General features: G+C 41.7%; 2 protein-coding genes across 3 annotated transcripts; both read left to right on the forward strand.

Annotated features, from left to right (window-relative positions):
* LOC102787299 (zinc-binding protein A33-like) lies at window positions 1–6,573 on the forward strand. Its single transcript, XM_006781987.3, has 6 exons — window positions 1–605; window positions 1,330–1,425; window positions 3,161–3,394; window positions 3,567–3,589; window positions 3,926–4,041; window positions 4,737–6,573. The coding sequence occupies exons 1-6, from the start codon at window positions 81–83 to the stop codon at window positions 5,300–5,302; spliced, it is 1,560 nt and encodes a 519-aa protein (XP_006782050.2). The 5' UTR covers window positions 1–80; the 3' UTR covers window positions 5,303–6,573.
* Window positions 6,574–11,276: 4,703 nt separating this feature from the next.
* On the forward strand, window positions 11,277–24,431 carry LOC102787015 (calcium-binding protein 5-like). Of its 2 annotated transcripts, XM_087829591.1 has the most exons (8): window positions 11,306–11,357; window positions 11,897–12,172; window positions 20,761–20,952; window positions 22,234–22,264; window positions 22,368–22,502; window positions 22,597–22,706; window positions 23,842–23,989; window positions 24,066–24,431. In XM_087829591.1, the coding sequence occupies exons 1-8, from the start codon at window positions 11,325–11,327 to the stop codon at window positions 24,089–24,091; spliced, it is 951 nt and encodes a 316-aa protein (XP_087685717.1). In that variant the 5' UTR covers window positions 11,306–11,324; the 3' UTR covers window positions 24,092–24,431. The 2 variants fall into 2 exon arrangements, with proteins under 2 accessions (XP_087685714.1, XP_087685717.1); XM_087829588.1 differs by lacking the exon at window positions 20,761–20,952 and having other exon boundaries at window positions 11,277–11,357.
* The last annotated feature ends 760 nt before the right edge of the window (window positions 24,432–25,191 follow it).

A 25,191-nucleotide genomic window follows, 5' to 3' on the forward strand; every position in this document is an offset into this window, starting at 1 on the left:
GGAAGAGCAGTTTAGTCTTGTTTCCCCGTCACAGTGTTTCCCACAGACGTGTCTTCTGAGAAGTATGAGCGCAGTAGACGATGGCGGAGGCCAACGCGCTTGAAGAGCTACAGTCGGAGCTCACCTGCCCGGTGTGTTTGGAACTCTTCCATGATCCCGTGATCCTTGAGTGCGGGCACCACTTTTGCCAGGTGTGCATCATCCAGTGCTGGGAAGCTAAGGCGGACGAGCTCTCGAGTTGCCCGAAGTGTAGAAAGTCGTGCGCCCGGAAACTGCGACCCAACTCGCTCCTGTGCAACGTCGTGGATAGTGTGCGCAGAGCCCGCGCCATGGACGCGGCCGCGGGGATGTGCGTGTGGGACCACGAAGGTACGCTGGAGATGCCCGAGGACCGCGAGCGGGGTTCCAGCATGAGCAGCGTGGCCTCGTCCATCGGGCACTGGCCACGCCTGGGAATGGGTTTGGATATGTGCGAGGAGCACGAGGAGAAGCTGAAGCTCTACTGTGAGGACGACCAGCTTCCCATCTGCCTAGTGTGCGGGATGTCTCGAGACCACAAGAACCACAATGTCATCCCCATTACAGAGGCGTTTGAAAGCTACAGGGTACTGTTTTGTTATTGGCTCGTTTTTAAGGCTCCCGGTCTTCCAAAACCTTAAATCAGGCATATACAGACATTGTATTGAGATTTGACCAACATAATCACCAAATTTGAATTATTTTTCTACTGTATTTTTGCTCTATAGTGTAACAGCTGGAGCTTCTAGATAAAACAAGCAATCAGAGTTTCAAGGAGTGCCATACTTTACAATGCTTATTGGACACTCCTCTTATTGTACTACAGTACTGTAAGTTTCACAAGTATTCCTATAAGTCAAGTCAAAAGTACTTTTTTACTAAAAAACTCAATTGCTCTAATGTAGCAAGCAGGCTTTTCATAGATGTAGCAGTTGTGCTTTAAAGAGCACACTCCCTGTCTGCCCCAGGAGCCTTTGGGAATTTTTGTGCGTTACAGGAATTCAGCAGGCCTCTGTGAGCTTCACTACCTTTCAAACCTGGCAGCTGACCTTCATCACGTTGTTTGGCGACCCGCTCTGAGAGGCCTCTCTGTGTGTCTTAACATGTTTAAGCAGTGCTAAATTCCAGCTTTGTTAGATTTTTTGGGTCAGGGCGCTCAGTTGAGGATTGCCGGATGTATGACTCCCATTAAAGACGGGACGTTGTTCGGACTGACGCACGAATCAAATTAACTGTTGATTGAAGCGTAATCTGGTTTACATAACCTCTTCTCAACAAACGTTTTTATGTGATTATCTGTTTGTCCTGCAGGGTAAGCTGTCTGTGGCTCTGGAGAGGGTTCAGGTGCAGACAGAGGAGGCCACACTCTTCCAAAAACAGACCAATGAAAAGATCCTTCTCATTAAGGTATCACGTCTCTGTGTGCGCTGGCTGTTTCTTTGTGAAGCACTGTGAAAGAAAAACACGCCAGTGTGTTTGTCCTCTAAATATAACCAGAAATTCTAGCGGGCAGGCAACATTCTGACGCATTCCTCCACCTTTACCTGTCAAGACAGAGGGATGACTGGCGGTAGTAACGACTGGTGGTACTAACGACTGGTGCTGACACACCATGTTCTTACTCATCTTTTCTTTAGACGTGATGATGATCAGGAGCTCATCCTGGACTAAAAAGGGAGGATCATGAGCATTCATACACATCATTTTGTGTTTATCTTCGTCATGCGCTCTTCTGTCACAGGCTGTGCATGTGCCCTAACTGCTTCATGTCACACAGCTTGCAAGGGAACTCAGCTGATAGAGTTTCGACAGGCACAGGAAGAAGTTCACTGAAACGCACGCTGTGTGTGTTAAACAAACATATGAGGGTAGTGTTAGAGAATGCACCGGAGCATTTCTGCCGTGGCAGATAACTTCGTCTAGCTCTGCTCCAGGTTATCACAGACCGTTTCCTTTCCTATCTGTGTGTTTAAATGTGTCAGCGGGTGTATTTTCCTGTCTGTCTGTTTGACCCAGTTTACATGCAGATTCACAGATTTTTTTTCTTCACTTCTCCCTTTCTCTGTCAGTATGACAGGATGTGGTTGAGCAGAGGAAGTTTGTCAATTTTTCTTTTCTGTGTTAAAAATACAGACATACCTCTATCTATCTATCTATCTATCAATCGATCGATCTAGTAAAAACTTTTATATCTCAGTAAGATATAAGATATAATAATTTGTGCCACATATGACATAAAATGTATCGTCTCCTCATAACAAATACTGATTTTTCCTATTTGATGAACCACTTCTGGTCTGAATGGCCACAGTGTAAAGTTGTTGATTTAATCTGTTAAACATAAGATTGTAGTCATATTTCCAGAGAAGAAAAAAAACTATATTTTTTATTCAATAATAACAGTAAAATAGGACACTTCCGGTTTTAGTGTCACACCATTACAGTCAATGAGAAGTAAGTGTGTCCTCATTTTCACTGACACGCAACAGTTAAAAAAAAAACTTGTTAAATAATAATAACTCTCTAATAATAAACCCTATTAAAACAACAGTATGTAACAGAAATTTCAAATGTGACAAAATAAAACTGAACCCCACCGTTTGTCACAACATAGCTCGGTATTTTTCCACCCCAGGAAGAGCTTAAAAAGACTCAGAGATCGTTATCATACAAACTCTAAAGCAGTTAAGCATTTTGAAGACAGACTTGGTTTCTGTCAGCTTTAAGGGGCATTTTTGAGTCGTGCTATTGCTTTAACCTCCTAAGACCCGAACTCTTTCATGGCATGCATTTTTTTATTTCTTTTTGCTATTTGGGGGACGTGATTTAAAAACAAAGAGTTATCTTTTTATCTAATTTTGCTCTACAACGGCCAGAGATCCACATATGGGGACATTCGTTTTCAATTTCGATAGAACAGTGGCAGTATAATGTCCTCGTAAGAGATATCAGGCCCTTGTAGAGCAAAATGTAGTATTGTGGTCTAGACAACCCAAAATTGTATGTCCACATATGTGGACGCCAGGTCCGAGGAGGTTAAAAAAGAAAAAAAAGTTGTACAAATCAGCTGTGCTTTACCTATTGACTGGCAAAGTTATCTGAGTTCTTGCTCTTTGTGACCAAATTCCTCGCTGCATTTCAGGAGCGAGCGGGAGATTTGGAGGAGCTGGTCTCTGCAGAGTTTAGCCGTATGAGGGAGTTCCTCGTTGAGGAGGAGGAGCGCATAAAGGAAAAACTGCAGAAGCAGAAGGAGGAGAAGCTTCAGCAGCTTGAGGAGGCGCTCACTCAGTCCACGGAGCAGATCAGCCAACTGGAGATTACAGCCGATAAACTTCGGCTCAAACTTAGAGAAGAAGAAAATCCCGAGCAACTCAAGGTGAGAGAAGAAGAGGCGGGGCAGAGGAGAAGGATTTATGGATGAGCCACATATTTCTCATAATCTTTCAGTATACTTTGCTAATTATTGGAGCACATATAAAAGAATACTGAATAAAGAATGAATGAAAGTCACATGTTTGTAATCACAGGCCTGTTTTTATCTGTTTCAGGGGATCAAAGATTTTATTGGAGGGTGAGTACTACTGTAATCTTATCCAAGAAGTTCTGTCAGAGCTAATCAAATCTCATTTATCTCATCATGACTTTTGTCCAAAAGTCACAAGGCAATCACGTCCGTTTTGAGTTGTTTTCGAACAGAATGAGAGGTTGTGATTGTTCCAGCTAGAAACACATTACTGGTTCAAATTTCATTTTAAATGTGGAGAGTAAAGGTTTCGTTAGTTTCTTCTTAAATGAAGGTTACTTGTATTTAAATACTCCGAATATGCTATAAAACACAAGTTCACAAGCATATAGTTTTGGATGTTTCATAATCTTTAAAACGACTCTCTTTCCCTCTCCCTCTCAGGGCAGAGAGCTTGTTTGAGCGCCCTGCAGAGATGGCTGTGGACCTGCAATCTGGAGACTTTCTGGGACCTCTCCAGTACAGGATTTGGAGGAAAATGAGCTCAATTCTTCAGCCAGGTATAAAGATAACACACGTCATGCAAACCAAGGTCAAGAGAACAATAGTGCTCATTAGTCATTAACTGTCTAGTCTGGAAAAAACACTGACACAGTGCTTGTAGCCTCTAGTATCCTTCAAAAACCAAAACCACAGGCCTCAATACAACAAATCCAACTTCAAAGCCCCCGCAGAGCAACAGGAGGCCTTATACAACTGATTTCACAGACTCACCAATGCTTTTTATGACAAACAGTGGTGTGACATCAAAATTTGTTGGAATACTCCTTTAAAAAGATTTGGCTGCGTCTAGAAAAGACATATTTGTGGTTCAACTCATTGTTCAGTCTCGTTTCAGCCTGCTCTGACTGGCAGTGAGTTTCAAGCGTGACGCCATTTGTTCTCTGAACTTAACGTCTTTGTTACCGACACAAGTCGAGCGTACACATGCTTACCTTGGGTCCGTGATGACCTCAAACATCACCCCTGTAAAACCAGGCTGCTCTCCAGAAATTTATTTAATCTCTGGATACATCGGAGCCACGTTATTTATATTTAATTTGCGTCCATGTAGCTGATGCTCGTCTTACACTAATTGCGCAGGCTGGTATTCAGTATCTTGCTGAAGGTCACTCCAGAGGAGTTCGGGTGGTGTCAGTTCTTGTAAACATGTTTCACCTTCATTGGTTTGTCTCTGTTTTTCATGTCCTCCCAGCTGTGACACCTGTGACCCTTGACCCAGACACAGCCTACCCTTGTCTGTGGGTTTCCCCGTGTCGCACCAGCGTCCAGGTGGGAAAACTACAAGCGAACCTGCCCAACAACCCCGAGCGCTTCACCCGCTACAACATTGTCCTGGGCTCGGAAGCCTTCTCTTCAGGCAGACACTACTGGGAGGTGGAGGTAGGCTCTAAGACGGCGTGGGGACTGGGCGTGGCCACAGTTTCCGTCAACAGGAAAGATGAGATCAGCCTTTGCCCGGATGATGGTTTCTGGACGCTGGTGCTGAGGGACAGCGGAAATGGCACCAGCGAGTATGAAGCTTGCACTGACATAGAGGAGAACTTATTATATCCCTCCAAACCTCCGAAGAGAGTGGGGATATACCTGGACTACGGTCGTGGCCTAGTGTCGTTTTATGATGCTGGAGACATGAGCCACCTCTTCACATTCAATGATGCAAAATTCAAAGAGCCTGTTTTCCCCTACTTCAATCCCTGGCCGATCATCAACGGACACAACCGGGAGCCGCTCACCATAGTAACGCCACACTGGGGATAGATGGCCTTGTTTTTTCATCAGAGAACCGACACTGCGCATCAAACAGATTCAGGATCAAACTGCAGACTCGGCTGCTAATAACTTTAAGGGACTTGTCTCATTAGCATTCACACATCTGTCTTATTACAAGGACTTTTTAGGGGTATGACGACGGTCTTGTAAGGCTGTCAAGCTGTGGATGAAACATCAGAAGGACAAGAAAGGCGACACTTCAATCAATCTAGCTGCAAAAAAAGTACATGAAAAGATAATCAATGAACTGTTTAGCTAAAACCTAATCTGTTTGATCCATTATTCCTCTGTGTGCCACCGAGCTCCGTTGCTGTTTGACAAATACTGTTATAAACACAACCTGACACAGTCTTTTATTATGGTGAGCACACACACTGGTTTTATTCTCAGTCAGTCGAATGCACATCTTCCTGCTGATGGATATATTCAGCAGTGCACCAAATGCAGATTAATCTGCACCTAAACTAGTTCCAAACAGATGACTGTGTCTTCTTTTTGAGTAATTTTTGCTGAAACACAGACATTTAAAGAAAACATTTTTAACATTTTGTATTTTAACACAAGTTTTTATAACTATGATATCAAAACATGGTTTGTTTTGGCTTTTTTAACTGGATTTTCTAGCAAAGTTTTTAATGCTTTTTGTATTTTTTTTAAAGTACTTTACAAAAAGCACATCTACTGCTATCATTCAGCACATTGTTTGTGTTTCATCTAACAATGCAATACCAATTTTTTTAAGGTATTCAGTTGTTTTATCTCTGTGCCATTGAAAACATAATGGGTGTAGTATGTTATGACAGTATGAGTTCTGCAGTATGATTCATCCACCACCTTCATATTTGTCTAACACTAATCTGAAATGTAGTTTACTAATCGTCTGTTTGTATCCTCAGAGTTTAATGTTGTAAAGCAAACGTAATGTGAAGTGATAGTCACCAATGTCTGGATCAGGGGTCGGCAACCTGCGGCTTCGGAGCCGCATGCGGCTCTTTTGTCCTTATACTGCGGCTCCGCATGGTTTGGGAAAATAAATTAGAAGTATTTAGCTGAAGTGTATTTTATTTATGTTAGTTCTTTTTTAACTTGTAGTTCTAAATTGGAAAATTATTGTGATATTAAAATATAAAAATAAAATTATATTCTATTATTTTTTTCATGCTCAAAATAAGCGTCACACTCGCGGAAGCCGGTGTACCCGCCGAAACGCCGTGCATTTATCGAGACTTTCGACCCCAGGTAGGCCAGTTATGGATCTTCGGATCCACATTATGTCAGCAGCTGTTCTCAACCGTGAACTATGTTAAAAACAAACGCCGCTCACGCCTCACAGATGACAGCGTACAGTCCTGCGTAAAGATGAAAGCCCCGATTTGCAGATGCTGTGCGCAGAGGTTCAGGAGCAGAAGTCCCATTGTAAACATATCACGGCAGACCCGACGATGTTTGCATGAACACGCTTTTCAGCATCTCTTTATTGACCACTTTTCACACACGGTTGCTGACGCATACAGCCGGCTGTAACTTTTCAGCTCACAGCCCAACACATACCAACACAGCAGCACAGACGTAAAGGCGGCGAGGCGCGATTGCGGGTGCCGCTCAGGTGCGTCCCCCGCCCCTGCAGCAGCGCTGCAGACCACGCCCCGCCACACACATTAAGCAGGTAAAATACATATTTAGGGAGAATTTTGCAAATATCTATTTTTCATTTTTTAGCAGCATAGTGCTTTTTTCCAATTACTTTTTAAAAGTCAGGTCAAGGCTCCAAAAGCCCAAAGGCGATATAACAGTTTTTGTTTGCTACATGGATCATTTTAGTTCAGCTGGGCGTCTTTTAATTTTTGTTCTATTTCTTTAAGAGTTCAAAATGTGTTAATTACATAAATAAAATGTAATTTTCTCTGTAGCACTTCAAGGATTTCATAAGCAACACACCATAGTCGTTCAAACAAGGCATAAAGGTAAAAAACAATATATACAGTGTTATCTTCATTTTAGATGTCAAAAAGTATTTGTGGCTCCCAGTGTTTTCTTTTGCGTGGAAACCGAGTCCAAATGGTTCTTTCGGTGTTAAAGGTTGCTGACCCCTGGTCTAGATAGCTGACATGAGAGTTTTAGGGTATAATTAACGTTGATTGCACATGTAGTACCAGCAGAGGGCAGCCAAAGCTAACTTCGAATGAAGCAACTTTAAAGCATTTGTGCAACATATGAATGCCACCCTCGTGAAAATGCGACCCACTGGAAGCTGTTAGATGAAGATTTTAAAAATGATCAGCTCAGACAAATCAGAAATATGCTTCAAGTGGTAAAACATAAACTTAAATATAGAGAACTATCCACAGACTGTATAGGAAATATGGTTGACATCTGAAAGTGCCAGTATGAATGTGAGTCCGTTGCTTTTAAGAAGTGATGTATTATAATGTGTAATTTTAAACACTGCCACTGAAATACAGTGCTGTGCAAAAGTCTTGAGCCACCCCTTGATTGTTTATATTTTTCTAGGAATTTGGGGATTTAATGAAGAAGAAGGAAGGAAAAACCAAGTTTATACAGTTCTAACAAGATTGAAAGTCAACTTATGTCATAAAAATCTTTATTTTCTAACACAGCCTGAACTGTAGTAGGCCAGCCTTGTTGTAATTTCTTTAAGTAGTATTCAGGAACAGTTCTCCAGGCTTCCAGACATTCAGACCTCTTCTTTGGATGTTGACTGGATTTTTGTGTTGTTCTCTGTTGGGATGATCCCACACTGCTTCAGTTATATGCAGGTCAAGATGGGACTGCATCTTGACCTGCATTTACCATGTTTATCGTTCCATCAATTTTCACAAGATCTCTGAAACCTGAAAACCATGACAGAGCCAACGATGTGCTTTATGGGTGGCTGTAAACCAGGTCGACAATTAATTTGACCAAGGGGCTCCATGAGAAACTGGAACTGTTGTGGAGGGCTGCACCAGTGCAAAAGTACAGTTTCTCATGTGACCCACTTGGTAAAATGAAGTGTTCACGTCTGCTATAGATATTTACTGTTACCCTGCTTTCCTGATCTCCTCCGTACATATTGATAACAATCATTTGAAGGTCCAGAAGCATCTCTCTGGTCCTGTGTCATCTGCATCTACAGTTCTTCTGCTGTAGATGGTTTTTTGGCCCAATTTTCTCAATGTATTTAAGGACACACTGCACAGCATGCAGCGAGTTTGGTGCCATCATACTATTTTATGCCTGCCAAACTGTGATTTCTTTTGCAAATTAAAGAACAACGTGGTGTGTTTTTGTGACAATCTGCTTGTAACCAAGTGCCTTTAAGGACTGGGCTAAAACGGATCATTGAAAGACCTTCAGAAAGCTTGGAGAACTATCAGTAAGACTAAGACTATTGCTTAAACAAGATAGTGTGGCTCCTTGGAACCAAAATAAAAAGAAATTAAGGGAGTGATTCAAGCTTTTACACAGTGTTACATTCTTCAGTATTACATTATGATCAAAAACGAACACTGAAACTTCAAAACATTAAAGCAAGGATGAAAACTCACTGGAGAAGAAAGCTAAATGAAATAAAAGTGAATGAATAAAAAGACAGTCAATAGTTTCTGGTATAAAAACCTTTGTGGACTTTATTGTGATTATTTCTTTGTTGCTGATGTATCACAATATAACACAACAACCCTCAACCAGTGGAAACAAACGTCATTTTTGACACAAGCTCAACAAAAGCTGAACATTTGAGTCACAACATTGTGTTAATCAGTTGATTACCTGTATCCTACCCGTGGTTGAGTTTGGTGTTTACCTGTCACAGATACGCTCTGTGTTCTTCTTTCACTCTGCAGTTAAGCAAGGTTAATGAGTCCTCTCCTGCCAGTTGAGCAATTCGGTAATCTGTGACTACCATTACGACCAAATAAGTAATGAGAATTAGTCTGGCCTGAATAAAACGTACCTGTTCTGCCTGTTTAATCTCTGTGTGTCATCTGCATACATTGCCCACAGACTGCGGGACTGACCTGTCAGGGCTACGTACAGCCTTCAGTCGAACCCTTCTCTTCTCTAACTGTTCTGATCTGTAATTAGATATTATTACAGGCTGATCGACACGCAGTAACACAAGCCTTCACTTCTACATTACTGCTCAGCTGGCCCTCCCACTGCCATTCATCACATCTTTGAGTTTCTTTAAGGTCAGATAAGCCTGAGATGAAAGAAAATGAACAAAGACACACACACACACACATTTTTTCCCCTCTCGTCTCTTGTCCATTCATTCTTCATCTTTCCTCGATCAGATGACGTATCTGTTCCCAAAATATGAGCCGCTATTTTTAACCCTCAGTCGTGTAACTTGGCTTTTCTGTAATGGATCTCTTTTCTGCCTCCACTCAAGAATTTGTCTCTCCATCTTATCAATAATCAATGAGGAGAGGGGCTAAAGAAAGACAGCCGAAAGACAGGGTTAAGATGATTAATGGAAACCTCATTAGGAACTGGAGAGAAGTGAAGCTATACATTATCAGCGCGTCTGGAGAACGCACACGATCGGAGGTTAACTGGAGATGCGAGGGGCAGAGCGGCGATGGAGGGGGCTTTCAGGGGAGGCAGTTAGGAACAAAATAGGGGGGGGGGGGGGGGGGTGAGCTGCATCATCAGCTCAAAGCTGCTAGTGAAATGGACGGGGTTGATTGATGGGATTTATTTATAGAAAGCTGATGCTTTTAGTGGAATTAGTTGCTTTAGAAGACCAAAAGGCTATGGAGTTGTTTCTAGCGAGCTGAAAAGCACAACATTACATGCTTATGAGAACATTCGTGTCTAAAAATAGGGGTCAGTGGTTACATGTTCACCTGTGCATGCATGTGTGTGGGCTCAGCCATGCTTGGTGGATGAGATTATGCGTGCAGGTTTCCCTGAGGTGATGTGTTATTGCTCACTGAAAGCCTTTCATTATCGTATGGCTGCTGAGGTTGTTTTTTTTGTTTTTTGTTTTTTGCAACTCTTCATCTCTTTCTATCTCTCACTGTTTCTAAATGAATAGCTGACCTGGGCACTGCAGAAAAACATCCAATTTGTTTTACAACAAAGGCTTCAAATGTGACAAGGGGATTGAGGGCAGATAGATTGGGCGAAAGAGACGAGAAGAAGGAGAAGCACAGGGAGCGATGAGGATTATTGTCAGGGGGAAATGATGGTGATAAGAAAGAGAAAAAGATGGGGGGAAGAAGGATTCTGGGAAAAAGATTGAGATAAGATGGGAAAAGATGAGTGTAAACGACCAGGAAAACACGAGAGAATAACGAGATTACGGGGAAGGAAAGGCATGTTTTTATAAAGCCTGTGTTTGAGGTAGAGAACCCGGCAGAGAGGAGGGAAGTCTACCTGTGATGAAGGGGAAAAGGTGGAAAAAGGGGAGGAAGAGAAGGAGAGAGAGACGTCAACGCGCTACAGGTAGAAAACGCGAGGGAGCTAAAGTTCTGGAGGTATAGAGTGTCACCTAAATTATCTGGAGATAGCAAGTGGGGGCAGAGGTGCTGGAACTCAATCCCGGAGCCAAGACATCAGCTGATGATAAAAACCTCCTCACCTGAGAGAGATGGACAGAAGCTTGATGAAACTCTGAGGAAAACAACAGGAGGAAATACTTGGAAGGAAAGGAGGAAGCAGGAGAACATTTGAGCCGTAGCATTTTAACTCCTTTTGTGTTTCCCGGGACAAAGAGACAGCTGCAATCACTGCGTGAATGGGACTGAATTTTTAACACATTTTTTCAGAGTTTAAGAAAAGAAATCCGTCCAAGCTGACTTTTTTTTGAGGGGGAGTTTTATTACACTTAAGACATAAAGAGCTAGAGCAGAGGAGAGGAGAGGAGAGCAGGGGAGAGGGAAGCGAGAGGGTGAGGGAGGGGGAGGGCGAGCGACGAAGAGAGAGAGTGTGTGTGTTAGCCCGTGACACCGAGATGTTCATGATCATTCGAGAGCCGGCATCCGGGGCAGCCGCTGGAGCGATGAGCGTGCCACCGGAGAGGAGCGCGAAACAGGTGAGTGGGAGTGGGTGCGGATAGATATATATATAATTGTCTGTGTGTGTGCGTCCTTACATGCTGTGTGCCTATATCACATTTTATATTGTGCATGCTGAAGTTTTGTTTTGCCGAGAGAATGATAAGAGTCATTGATACAAAAGATGAACTGTTGATTTCTTGTGGAAAACACCTGTTACCCATATGTGACAACTTATTAAAGTTTTAAAACAAACTGGATTACTGTAAATGGGTTAAAGGATGTCTATGTAATAGGTTAAAAATAATCATTTTAAAAATATTTTATAATGCATGCATTTCATAACATTTTGACTTCTGCAAGTTGTGTATTGTTCTTATTTTGGCATCTTCCTTACAAAGTATGTTCATGTCACATCTTCCTAGACCAAATGTTATAAACTAAACATCTCACGTTTCAGACAGTGAACGCTGTGGCGCTGTATTTCATCTACAGTCTCAGTAGTATCGGTCATGCTTTATATTGATATAAGTTTGAGTGCACTGTTCTACTCTCCTCCACCCCTGCCTTCCCACAGGTGCAGGCTGCCATCAAGAAGAAGGTGGAGAAGCAAAAGAAGCGATCCAATGACCAGGGCGGGGGTGGTGGGGGTGGCGGAGACGCTCAAGCTGCTGCTCGCAATCAAAAATCCAAATTACCCCCGATGACGGCAGCAGAGGCGGGTGAGGACAGCGAAGCGCTGGAGGAACAGCTGGAGGAGTTGATGGAGGGACCGCGGAGGAGAGAGAAGGAGAAGGAGAAGGAAGAGGAGCCCGTCGACCTGCTGCCCATAGTGGACTCGGTGTTTGGACAGGTAGGAGTGTGTGTGTGTGTGTGTGTGAAGCTCATCTGTTTCATACTCTGCAGTGGACGTGTATGTGTGCGTTCTTGTGGGTATGTCTGACACTTTTGTTACTCTGTGTGTGTGTGTGTTAGAGTGTGTGCGAGGGAATAAATGTGTGTGCATGTGCATCAAGTTCTCTGGCTGATTGAATGTCTGGCTTCACAGAAAGCCTAAGCCTAAGCCTTCACTTCAAATTTAAAGGGTGACTGTGGTCCTGCTTTTGTAAAGTAGCGGTCTCTCTCGCAGCCCTGCTCTCTTTGATCTGGCAGTTCAGACAGACACAAAGCTAAATTCACAATGGCAAGGTGAACATTAACCATTTTGCCTTGTAGTTTAACCCTGGTGGAAAAAGCCAGAGCTGCAAAGCGCAATGAGTAGAAGGATGATAGCGTGAGTTTGAGACGATTTAAGCTCCTTTACTTTGGGAAACATTACCAAAGTGTAATCCGTAATAGATACCAGTAAAGTCAGCCAGAGATCTGATGGACACCCTATCGCTGCAGCCATTCTATCAGCTCCATATCGCATCACATCCCATCAATCACATGCTAAGAGGTGACACATGACACGGCACGGTAGGCCACACCATTACAGCGCTGTAACCCGAGGGCCAGACGCGTGGGCTCGCGGTGTGAGACAGCGGTTTGTGTGTGAAAATAAAATCAGAAGGGATTACACAGAAGTTAAATCCCTACCCGCTTCCTGCTGCCGACTTCAAGCATGGCTTGTGAGTCAGTCAGTATTTTCTTTTTTTCTTGACATGAAGAAAGAGTCATGTCCACCTCATCGCGTCAGCAAACTCTGAGGAGGGCGAGGATGAGTGGGGCTGAGGTTAGAAACAGGAAAGCAATGTAAAAATAAAAAAAATGTGATGTCAGTGGTGATGCAAGTGATCCAAATTAAGAGAGAGCAGCAAGTGAGTGGGAGAAAGCAGCCAGCAAAGTCGGAGAGAAGAGAAGCTTGAGTGCTCAAGTGCAACAATATGTAATATAGCCTCAGATCACGCTTGCTTACATAAAATAACCTGAGATTTTAACACCAGTGTTGAAGGAGCGACTTTAAGAGCTGTGAGTGAGTGCACCCTCGGGCCCTTGGTCACATGAATGTGATCTTGGTCAGAAACTGAATTTCTAAATGAATCTGAGCAGATGATTTATGTGAACAAATCCCAATTAAGAGTAATTTCCCCCTCACTAACCGAATAACAACTATCCATCAACAAGACGATATGCTCAACATGAATTTGATAACAATACATGAAAGCATCTGCTTATAAAAGCATGCCTAAAATATGCAAATGGTTGCAGAAAGTTGCTCTGCATGCACCGCAGCACAAATTGAACGTTAACTGACGTTGAACCTGCCGGCGTTCTAGTATGAAGTTCATGTGATGTAACCCAGCTCATGTGAGAACAAAACAGGTGACAGTCCAATGATTTCATGTGCGCGAGTGGGCACCATGTGCACACGGTGCAGCATCCTCACTTTAAACCAAACATTTCCTGCACTATGAATGTGTCTGAAGCATGAATTGTATATAAAAGATGGTTACACCATAGTAATAGTTAGTGAAGTCACATTTTTGAAACTTTGACTTCATCATTATCATCCTGTCAGCTTTTTTTAAAGCTAGCCGCCACATGAGAAGGGTGAATCACAAACGAAGGGACACGGCATTCTGTGACAACGAGCACACACCGCTTTATTGACATTGATGTTTTGGCTCTAATAAGAAACATCATGCACTTGAACTTTCCAAGTGAGATGATAAACTCATCAGAAAGTTTTCACTGAGGTCACAGACCAAGTGAGCTGCAGGTTTTATCGTCTAGACTTACAGTGCTGTTGACTTCATTTTGGAACCAAAGCAGTCGCCCTCTGCTGGCCATTAGAAATGAGGCAGGCTTAATAGACTTCTGCACTGGCCTCTATTTTAGACAGTCTTAAGTCTTAAGGGAGCTATACAAGTATACTTCCTTCCTTCCTTCCTTTTTTCATCCCTTCCTTCCTTCTATCCATTCTTCCTTTCCTCCTTTCTTCACTTTCTGTCTGTTCTGTCTCTTCTAGTGTTTCCCGTGTGTCTCGACAGCTCTCATTTCTGGAAACCCGCTGATGTACACCTGACACCAGATCACACTCACATCAGAGATCAAGAGTATGTTGAGTCCAAAACAAAAGACAGAGTCACGTTACCTGAGTATGGCACATCTCTATCACACACACAGCACACACGCACATATGCACGGCGTGTTAAGTTAAAAGTGTGTGTGCATTCAAATTAACCACAGACTGCAAGCATGACAGTCGCTGAGCGCTGATGTCCTGAGAAGAGCAACTTAAGAGTATTCAGGACCCAGGAACAGTGTGTGTGTGTGTGTGTGTGTGTGTGTGTGTGTGTGTGTGTGTGTGTGTGTGCGCCCACTTCTCAAGACCATCTCATTTACGTGATTAATTAAAACCATCAGTAAGAGAGACCCAACCTGGTAGTTGATCAGATTTAATGGTGTCTTCAGTTGCAATTACTGGTGTTAAGTTTTGTTTCAATGCGCAGCCAACAGAGTGAATCATGCTGGAGCTCACAGAAAGAAGTGATTAATCTGCTAATATTATGTGCTGAAAAGCTGATGCTCATATTTATCTATTAAATGTATGTATGTAAGTTTGAGGGTTGAATTGTTTATACTCTACTCAAGGTTTGTACTAATTTGTACTAATACTAATAGTCTGTACAAGGTTGGTACTTTCTGAAATATGTTTTCCATCTCAGACAGCTAAAAATGTAAAACTTAGAAATGACAGTTAATTAATTAATTATAATAATAATAATAATTAATTAATTGAGTCATTCATTGCAAATTAATTTTGATTTGTAAGTACAAATCAAAAATACAGAAAGTCTTGCACTGAAAGCTTTGCAAGCAAAATCACAGCACATCTGCACTATAAAGCGATGCTTGGGCTCCAGTTACAGCAGTGCTTGAAAGTTAGTGAACCCTTTAAAAGTTTGAATATTTCTGCATATTTATTTAATTAAAACTCAGTAGATCTTTGCACAGTTGAATGAAGTAAATGAAGAACATGATATGTGTTTATCAGACTTCTGATACCGACTGTCCACATGTCCTCACAGATGTGTAAAACTGGATCTTTCAATTAAAAAATAAACGACGTCTAATATTTTTGTCACATTTTATTATATTGACTTATTAAGGAGCCAAATCACAACAACAACCACCTAAAGGTGCATTATATTATAAAGGAAAAGACCCTATAAAAAACTCCCTTTTTATTGTTTTCTCCCTGTAGAACCCAGAACAACTGGTGTGTGTTTTAAGATATATTATATATTATAAGAACCACTGCACAGAAACGTGTACAAAACCCGCAACTGTGTTAAACAGTTTTCATGTGACCACCACTTTGATGAAAAGCTTTACATCCCAAACATCTCCTGTAGTGACTCACGCATGTACCTTTGTAAAATGAAATAATCTGTTTCTATCAAATCACATGAAAGCTCTTTGAGAGAAGTGATCTATCTTCATGCCACAAAAGCGTTCTTAAGCTGCAAACTTGTTGATTCCAGTGTTGGCCTTCCGTGTTTATCAATCACAATAAGAGTCTTATTGCAGAAAAAAAGGAAAACTAGAAATCTAGATTTTCATTTCTAATGTATGACTGATCAATCTGCCTAAAGTATCTCCTAAAAAATAAATAAACAAATTAAAAGTTGGTACTCTCCCAGACATCCACTGCTGCAGCTGGCAGGTGATACTGATGTCAGACCGGTCCTAAGGTGGCCTCTAGTGGTCACTGGAGCTTATTGCAATAGACAACGCATGCATGCAGAGTTGTCATTAGTTTTAGCTAGTGAGTTCAGGAACACAATGAGCACACACTCATTGTGCTCTAGTGCTCTATGTTCATGCTTTCCCGTAGCTGACTGAGAGTAGTGTTCATTCAACTGTACTTGTACATGTATCCACTGCTGTTTCTATAATTTTCTCCACCCCACACTGTATGTATCAATTAGGGTAACTAATAGCTAATAATAAACTGCTAACTGGGTGTATGATTTAGTACGGAAAAGTACAAGAGAGACAAATTTGGAGAATGAACAGCAAGAGCCAAAACTGGATGAGTTAAATCTACCTCCTGCAGTGTTTTACACACACACCCTATTAACCTCTTTTTCCTGACCCTTAGTCTTCACCCTAAAATCTAAAATTAAAAGAGTCCCCACAATGTGACTAAACAGAAAGATGAGTGACACACACAGAAGCACACACACACGAGCTGTGCCGTCCGTATGGATGCACTGTAGTAAGCAGCATGCCAAATCTGCTTTTGGAGAGATTTGCCGGCAGATGCTTTGTAAAAGCTCAGATGACCACTTAGCATTGCTCTCATAACCTCCACTTGAGATTTTAACTTTATGCCATTATAACTGACAGCTCAGCCAAAGTAGTCCATGGATGTAAGAGCTGAAGTTCAAATTGAAGTTCATTGTGCTTTTCAGTTCGACGTGAGCTGACGCATTTGAACGCCACCAGGGTCTCACTGTGAGTTGCATAAGCTGTCATTTTGTGAAGCATTACAGCTCACTTGTTGTATTTTTCCATCCATCCATCCATCCATCTTCATCCGCTTTATCCGGGGCCGGGTCGCGGGGGCAGCAGCCTAAGCAAAGAGGCCCAGACCTCCCTCTCCCCAGCCACCTCCTCTAGCTCATCCGGGGGAACACCAAGGCGTTCCCAGGCCAGCCGAGAGATATAATCTCTCCAGCGTGTCCTGGGTCTGCCCCGGGGCCTCCTCCCGGTGGGACATGCCTGGAACACCTCACCCAGGAGGCGCCCAGGGGGCATTCTTGTCAGATGCCCAAACCACCTCAGCTGGCTCCTTTCGATGTGGAGCAGCAGCGGCTCTACACTGAGCCCCTCCCGGATGGCCGAACTTCTCACCCTATCTCTAAGGGAGATGCCAGCCACCCTTCGGAGGAAGCTCATTTCCGCCGCTTGTATCCGCGATCTCGTTCTTTCGGTCACTACCCACAGCTCGTGGCCATAGGTGAGGGTAGGGACGTAGATCGACCGGTAAATTGAGAGCTTCGCTTTTACACTCAGCTCCCTCTTCACCACGACGGACCGGTGCAGCGTCTGCATTACTGCAGCTGCAGCCCCAATCCGTCTGTCGATCTCCGGCTCCCTTCTCCCATCACTCGCGAACAAGACCCCGAGATACTTGAACTCCTCCACTTGGGGCAGGACCTCATCCCCGACCCGGAGTGGGCACTCCACCCTTTTCCGGCTGAGAACCATGGCCTCAGATTTGGAGGTGCTGATCCTCATTCCCGCTGCTTCACACTCGGCTGCGAACCGTTCCAGTGCGAGCTGGAGGCCCTCACCCGATGAAGCCAACAGAACCACATCATCCGCAAAGATCAGAGATGAGAGATTTTTCCATTGGTTTCTAATTTAATTACCACATAATTGAAAAACACATCTAATACTTGTTGGAAAATGCTTCACAAGTCACAGCTAAGTCAACTTCTTATATTTTTCAAAAACGCAAACACTCAATTTTTCTTTTGTTACTTTAGCAGGTTTCATTTTTTCACTTTCACGTTTTACATTTGGTACACTTTGTACCCATTTTCGTGCTCTTATTGGGCCCATGAACTGAGTGTCACAGGGACCCTTAATAGCTTGAACATGTTTTACACATATATGACAAAGCAATGAAAACGTACATGTTATGTTTTGCATTAGCCCTCATGCTACATGTACAAATTACCACTGATAGAAGGGGATCACACTCTAAAACATCATAAATAAATCATAAATATAAAATAATAATAAATAACAACAAATGTAATAAATAAAGATTATTTTATTGTTGTAAATAAAATGCAGAGGGTTGGTGAGATAGAGGAGATTGCTAGGGACAGAGTGAAATGGAGGCAGATGATCCACTGTGGTGATGCCTAAAGGGAGAAGCCAAAAGAAGAACATCATATAGAGGCACCTTTTGCATTTATTGCATGTGTTGAATGCCACATGTTTGACATACATTGTTTATCCAGTGACTGTGGAGGTCATTTAAATATAGTGAACTCTGCCACATTCAAGAAATGACGAGTGGGTATTACATCAACAAGGCAATTTGCCCCAGAGCACTCACTCACGGGATATTTTCTCTTTCTTGGATCATTCTCTGTAAACTCTAGAAATGGTTGTGTGGGAAAATCCCAATACGTCAGCACCAACAACCATACCGCATTCCAAGTCACTAACATCACCTTTCTTCCTCATTCCAATGCTCAGTTTGAATTTCATCAGGTCGCCTCGACCATCTCTACATGCCTAAGAGTTGATGCCATGTGATTGGCTGATCAGATATTGTGTTAATGAGAAGCTGAAACGGTGTGCCTAATAAAGAGGCCAGTGAGCGTACACTGTTGATATTAGGTAACAGCTATAGCGCTCCTACTGGCAACAAGAGGTCAACCTGATGTGACAAACATCATCATATTTACATTCATTTTACATAATGTGTTCTTTAATACCACATAGTGCACACATGCAGTGATATGTAATCCACAAAAAGTCCAAGCCTTAAGACATCTAAAGTAATAAAACCCTCTGGTGTTCTTCACCTCTGATATTCATCTTTAGCCAAGAATTTGTTTTATATCTTGTTTTTAATATTTATGGTTTCAAATAGTGCATGCTCTATTTCCAGGCCAAGTTCAAATATTTAGATTCTTGTTTATCCACATGGGAAAGGTATGTCTGTTTCCGTTTCTTCCTTTGAATGTCTTTGATGTATTCTCTTCCCTTTTTTTTCTCTCTCTATCACCCTGTCCTCTTTAATCTGAAAGGGCATGGATTAATCCCGCTCCGTTCGTGTCCTCTTAATTCTCCCTTTAAAACTCTTCACACTGTAGATGAAGTCATTTGAATGCTCGTGCAACATGTTGACATGAGACAGAGAGAGAGAAAGGGGGGAGGGAAGACCGAGTGACAGAGAGGAATGAGGGGGGGATTAAAAGCACCGCCTGGAGAGGCGAGAGTGATGCTGTTTCTGTGGAGTGACACATAAGCGAGCTGTGTCCAGTGCGCTCCACTTCTGCTCAGTCATCTAGTTTGTTTTTGTTTTGAGAAGATCATTTGGTAACGTGTTCAGTTTGGTTTGGGTCAGCGGAGATGACCATGAATGGATGAGGGCCGTTCCTTTTTTTCCATCTCTGTTTTATCCAATGTGACGACTATTAACCAGAATGGGAAACTCAGAGGGATTTTTTAGCTTGTGAGCTTGAACTTGACTTTAGAAGTCCACAGAAAAAGAGCGCAGGGAAATAGGAACATAGAAAAGTGACAGGGGAGGTCTGGTAATGGGGAACAAACCATCTCTGAATGATAAAATGAAGAAGGTAAGTGTACTTTGTCTCCTCTTTGTTAGATTTGAACTCACTGCAGCTTAATCCTCTTGCTTGCACTCGCTGACTAAAGCTTTTTGCCTCCGTGACAACCGCAGCTTTCTTTGGATGTTGTCTCACTGCATCATTTTAATGATTGCATGTAAATAAAGAAAACAGGAAAAAAATATATTGTTGAAACTCTAACGCTTTCCTTTTTTTCCCCCACCAGTGAAACTGTTTCCTTTTATGGTAATTACAGGAAAGCTTAGTATACAGACTGCATCACTTAAAGTGCTATTTAAGGACACACTGTTTGTGTGCAGAAAATCGAAACATGCAAAAAATATGTAATTAAAGAGATCAAAATAATAGATTAAAGTAAGGCTAGATTAAAATTTAAAATCATATAAATTAATTTTACAAAAATGTATATTCTTTGTATTTGGATCTGTATTTATTTGTCCTTTTTATTTACTGTCCACACTTGTTTTAAAAAATACGTTTTTGTTCATTTATTGCTTATTTTTTAATTATCCCCCATTTAATAATCTTTTTTCAAGATTATTTATGCATTTTAAAGGATAAATAAATACATAACTTATATATATTAAAATCCATATATATATATATATATATATATATATATGTATATGATGAGCTTATCAATGCTTGCATTTATTTTAATAGTGATTTTAGATGCATGATTGCCATATTTATTTATTTAGCTTTTTTTACTGTTACTTGTAATGTTCACTGCTTCCTACTATTGTAGCCGTGTTACTTACTGACGTGTAGTTAAGCTGTCAGTCTTTACACTGGAGAATTAGCAAACTCACATCAGCTAGTGTCAGCAGTTTGAAGCTGCAGCAGCAGGATTGAGACTTATAGATTATTTTCAAGTCAAACTGGTTTCTCACAGTGAGGACTGAGGCTGATGAGGGCTTCCTGCAATAATGAGCAGCTGTATCTATCCTACAGTTCTGGCTTATTGCCTTTCCAACGTTTGCATGACTGTAGAAAAGCAGGGGTCTTACTTTGCCTCTGAAAAGATATTGACTTGCTTGATCAGTCGCACATTTGGTGTGACGGACAGTAAGTTTGGTGGTTTAACACCTGCTTTAACCATCTGCTTCCAAAGCGGGTGATACACTGGCGCTTCCATCGTAAGGTGAGGGCAATGAGCCAGCAGCTGGAGGGAGATGAGGATTTGGATGTAGAGGATAAACCGTTCAAGGAGTCCCTCGGTGCGCTGGTGAAGAACTGCAACATGCTGCACAACATCGTCGGCCCGGCCTGCATCTTCCTTAAACAGGGCTTTGCTAGGACGCTCGTATGTAACAGGAAGTCACAGAAGTGTGCACACTGTGTCCTACCACAGCCAAAGTGCAACTTTTTCCACTCGTGTCGATTCATCTTCATCCCCACATCGTGGCTGACCCTCCTGCTCTTTACCAGCTGTGTCATCCCCCCCCCCTGCATTAGTGGCTCGGGTCAGACAATTAAAATCCCCAGGCAACGGGCAAGCTTAAAGGGGTCAATCACTGAGAGATCATTGGAAAATCATTGACTGGCCTTGTGGAGCTTATTCGTGCCCTTGGTAAAGAAAGGATGCAGGCTTTTGTGTGAACTGTGAAACAATCACACTGATGACCTGTGGCCTTTGCGTCACTTCATATAGGTGAAGACAAAAATAAAATAAAATAATGGTCTAAACCTTTTTAGTGGATGTTTTTTTTAATTGGAATAAGAAAAATAATAGACTGCCCAAACAGGGACAACTGGAATAGAAAACTTCACATTAAAGTGGAAGTGCAACACTTCTGGGAACGTTTGGGAATTCTTGCTGGAAGGAATGCTAGCCACAACGTTGCTTTGCTCTACTTTTATTGTCAGGATTTCTTTTACTGTGTGAAAATGAGAATTTGATCAAAACAAATACAATCAAATAATAATTCAGGTTACACACACAAGCCTGAGTATGCATATATTTAGTGTACAGACACATACATCCGGACAGTGGACATCTTCCTAAAACTAAACCTCTGACATCTCCTAGTCTCTAGATGTTTGCAGCCTGGCATCCTCCAAAAAGTAATCTGGGTACTCACTGTAATCTATGGTGCAGGAATCCCTGCATACAATAATCAGATATACGGTTTAATCCATGTAGATGCCCTGGAGCTTTCTATCTAATGCAGCTTAGGGATTATTTTCAGCATTTCATTGATGTGCAACACCCTGGAGTTAAAAGAACATAAATATCATTGTGATGCATAGTTCTCAAAAAATGAATCTTTGTCCAAAAACATTGGCCAGACATCAAGACGTTGATTATACATAACAAAAAATATTTAACATTTCCTCTCATTATTCATCTTTTCTGTTTTGTTTCGCTTGGTGCTTCTGTTTTTCATCTGTGCTCTGTCTAGCATCACGTGTTAAGTGACACAAGCTGTATGTCTGTGTGCTTAGATTGTGCTCCTTAATGCCTGCGTCTACTTTTTATTGTCTTATTGCCAAACAAACGTTGTGAATATTTTTAGTATGAAAGGGGAAATCTATAACTGTGTGAAACATGAAGCTAATATGTGAAAACTTTCCCCCACGGCAGGACAGAGAGCTGCGGCCAGAGGAGATCGAAGGTGAGGTGATTTATCCGCTTTTTTTAGCTGTACATGCATTTGATATGATACCCGCCTTACCAGTAATAACACGTGTTTTGCGTGTGTGCGTGTGTCTTACCAGAGCTCCGTGAGGCATTTGTGGAGTTTGATAAGAATAAAGATGGCTACATCAGTCACAAAGACCTGGGCGAGTGTATGAGGACTATGGGATACATGCCCACAGAGATGGAGCTCATTGAACTGAGCCAGCAGATCTGTGAGTGCAGCAACAGCCTAAAATGCACGAGTCTGCAGAACAGAGTGGAAATAGATGGCAACTGTGCGTGTGTGTGTGTGTGTGTGTGTTTCAGGTGGAGGTAAAGTGGACTTTGAGGACTTTGTAGAGCTGATGGGACCCAAGATGCTGGCAGAGACAGCCGACATGATCGGCGTCAAAGAATTGCGAGATGCATTCAAAGAGGTCAAGAGACACATGCTGTCATTTACAACATAAAGACCTAAACATAAATTTAATTGTAGTGACTTTTTTTAACAGCAGCATTGGATTGTAGCATGTGACTTTGCTGCTATGAAAATATCAGCTGTGGGGGAGGCCTGTAAATCTGAATCCATTGGGAACGATAAACAAATAAGACTAAGCATAACCCTTCAAATATAAAAGAAGAAATAGAAGCGCGCAGGGAGTTTCTGGAATGAAACTTGGATAAAAATAATAATTTATTACTGTGCAGCTTGTTTATGGAACAAGTCAAGCTCATTTCTCCTTTGCAGACCTTCATTATGGGTTCAAATAAGCAGGCCGATCTTTGTAACCATAAGTGGGAGGTAGGCTTTTTTCACAGCAGATATTGTGACATTTCGTAGCAGAAAAATCACAGGTATGCATAGTTTAATGATGGCTGGATTCACTCAGGTTAGACCGTTTCAGGATCCTGGTATTGTGCATGCTCACTCAGTAGAATAGCAAACAGAGCCACTTCATTTTTTTTTTTACCTTTGAATAGTATACTGTATGTTAATGTGCATCAATTTACCGGATACATTAGATGTCAGCATGTCAGTTCATAGCAAAAATATTAAACTTCACCTTATGTCCCAAGGCAGGTCACATAAAACATAAAACAATAAGCAAAAACATACAGATACACAACACAAACCAACAAAAACAAACACATCAGTGTTTAATGACGCCTCCATTTTTCCTGCTATAGCAGGCCAAACAGGTGCGAAAGACTAAAATATATTCACATACAAAGAAACGAGAGCTATGAAGGTTAGGTTACAACAAATGAATCCAAAAAGAAACACAGTAAGTGCAAAACAAACGTCTGAGAGGAAAGAAACCTTCACTGTTTTTAGTTGTCATTTGACCTTTCGGAGCAGTTTTCTCATCATGTTAGTGGCTGACAAACCTACAACAATGCATGATGAATATTTCTGTTAAAAATGAAGATTTCCCAGATTATAATACCTTTATATTTTCTGTTATTAAAGTCACAAATGCATGAGTAAAACACAATAAATATAATAAGTAAATAATTGAAGAATATTGATAATTGTGCTTAAAAGGACTGTTTCTTTCTGTCTGTATCCAGTTTGACTCTAATGGTGATGGCCAGATCAGTTTAACGGAGCTGCGTGAGGCCATGAAGAAGCTGATGGGAGAACAAGTGACTAACAGAGAGATCAACGAGATCCTCAAAGACGCTGACCTGAACGGAGATGGCCTGGTGGACTTTGAAGGTGTGGGAAGGCCTTGATGACTGATAATGTTTATCGTCCTCTGTTTCCCTCTCACTTCTTTTCTCGTCTCTTTCAGAGTTTGTGCGAATGATGTCCCGCTGACCAGTCCACGTGTCAGACAGACATTATGCAACTGCTGGCTAAGCATCACACTACTCTGTAGTGGACATCCTTCATTTGCTCTTAAGAGCGTGCATCTCAAATTATATTTTTGTATTAAAAAGTAATGAAACAAAAAAACTGTTGTAGCTAACAAAGACTGCACATGTACGAATTTAAAGGTGTAATATGCACAGTAGATAAATATGTCAAACATATCAGCGGCTTCACATTTACGATTTTCAGTTTTTTAGATGTATTTTTATATGAGTGTTTGTTCCTCGAGTGTAAACGCTTGTTTGTAAAATCATAGACCTGTTTTTAATTAATAAAACATATATATAATGGACAAATTGTTCAATTATTATGACCTGATACATAATTAAAGACCCAGACTAGTTTGATGGACAATAAAGTACTAGAAGGACCAACTGCTACACATAAGGAGGATGACATGGATATAATATATTTTTAAAATGAACAACTTTTCTATATTTGTATTCATTAGTAATCTACATAACCAATCTTTAAGGAAATTAAGGTATTAAACAAAGATACACTGAGCTCTAAAATCTGTCGTGCTGTAAAGCATTTGGATTGCGGCTGATGGCAGCTATTACATGTTGTTTATGCCAAATTCTGATCATTCAAATGTTTCAGTAGACTCATCACACAGCTGACAGGTGTGGCACCTGGTGTGGTCTTCTGTTGCTGTGGACTGATTGCCCAGATATGCTCTTCTGTTGTCCTCAGGTCAAAAATGACCCGTAGGCGAATGGCAAACAAGTATATGGGAATCCCGAGGACAACACAAGGGTTAAGCGAGTTACTGTTGCCTTTCCTTCTAATCCGAAGCACTCTGGTCAGCCTCCTCTGACCTCTGGCATCAACAAGAGATTTTTTTTCCCAATGAACTGCTGCTCCCTGAATCTTTCCTGTTCTTTGAAGCATTTTCTGTAAACCCTAGAGACGGTTGTGTGGGAAAATCCCAGCAGATCAGCAGTTTCTGAAACACTCAGATCAGCCCGTCTGGCACCAACAACCAACAACCGTGCCACATTCAAGTCACTTAAATCAGCTTTCATCCTCATTCTGATGCTCGG

This window comes from Neolamprologus brichardi, chromosome 2, assembly GCF_056152115.1.
Source record: "Neolamprologus brichardi isolate AB-2024 chromosome 2, ASM5615211v1, whole genome shotgun sequence".
Classification (NCBI taxonomy): Eukaryota; Metazoa; Chordata; class Actinopteri; order Cichliformes; family Cichlidae; genus Neolamprologus; species Neolamprologus brichardi.

What these genes read in the sequence shown, in the direction of transcription:
- LOC102787015 (XM_087829591.1), top strand. Translation starts at nt 11,325, where the DNA reads ATGAGCGTGCCACCGGAGAGGAGCGCGAAACAG. An exon ending in CGGAGAGGAGCGCGAAACAG is followed by an intron (nt 11,358 to 11,896) that starts GTGAGTGGGAGT and finishes GCCTTCCCACAG; the next exon opens with GTGCAGGCTGCCATCAAGAA. An exon ending in TGCGAGATGCATTCAAAGAG is followed by an intron (nt 22,707 to 23,841) that starts GTCAAGAGACAC and finishes GTCTGTATCCAG; the next exon opens with TTTGACTCTAATGGTGATGG.
- LOC102787299 (XM_006781987.3), top strand. Translation starts at nt 81, where the DNA reads ATGGCGGAGGCCAACGCGCTTGAAGAGCTACAGTCGGAGCTCACCTGC. An exon ending in AGGCGTTTGAAAGCTACAGG is followed by an intron (nt 606 to 1,329) that starts GTACTGTTTTGT and finishes TTTGTCCTGCAG; the next exon opens with GGTAAGCTGTCTGTGGCTCT. An exon ending in AAAATCCCGAGCAACTCAAG is followed by an intron (nt 3,395 to 3,566) that starts GTGAGAGAAGAA and finishes TATCTGTTTCAG; the next exon opens with GGGATCAAAGATTTTATTGG.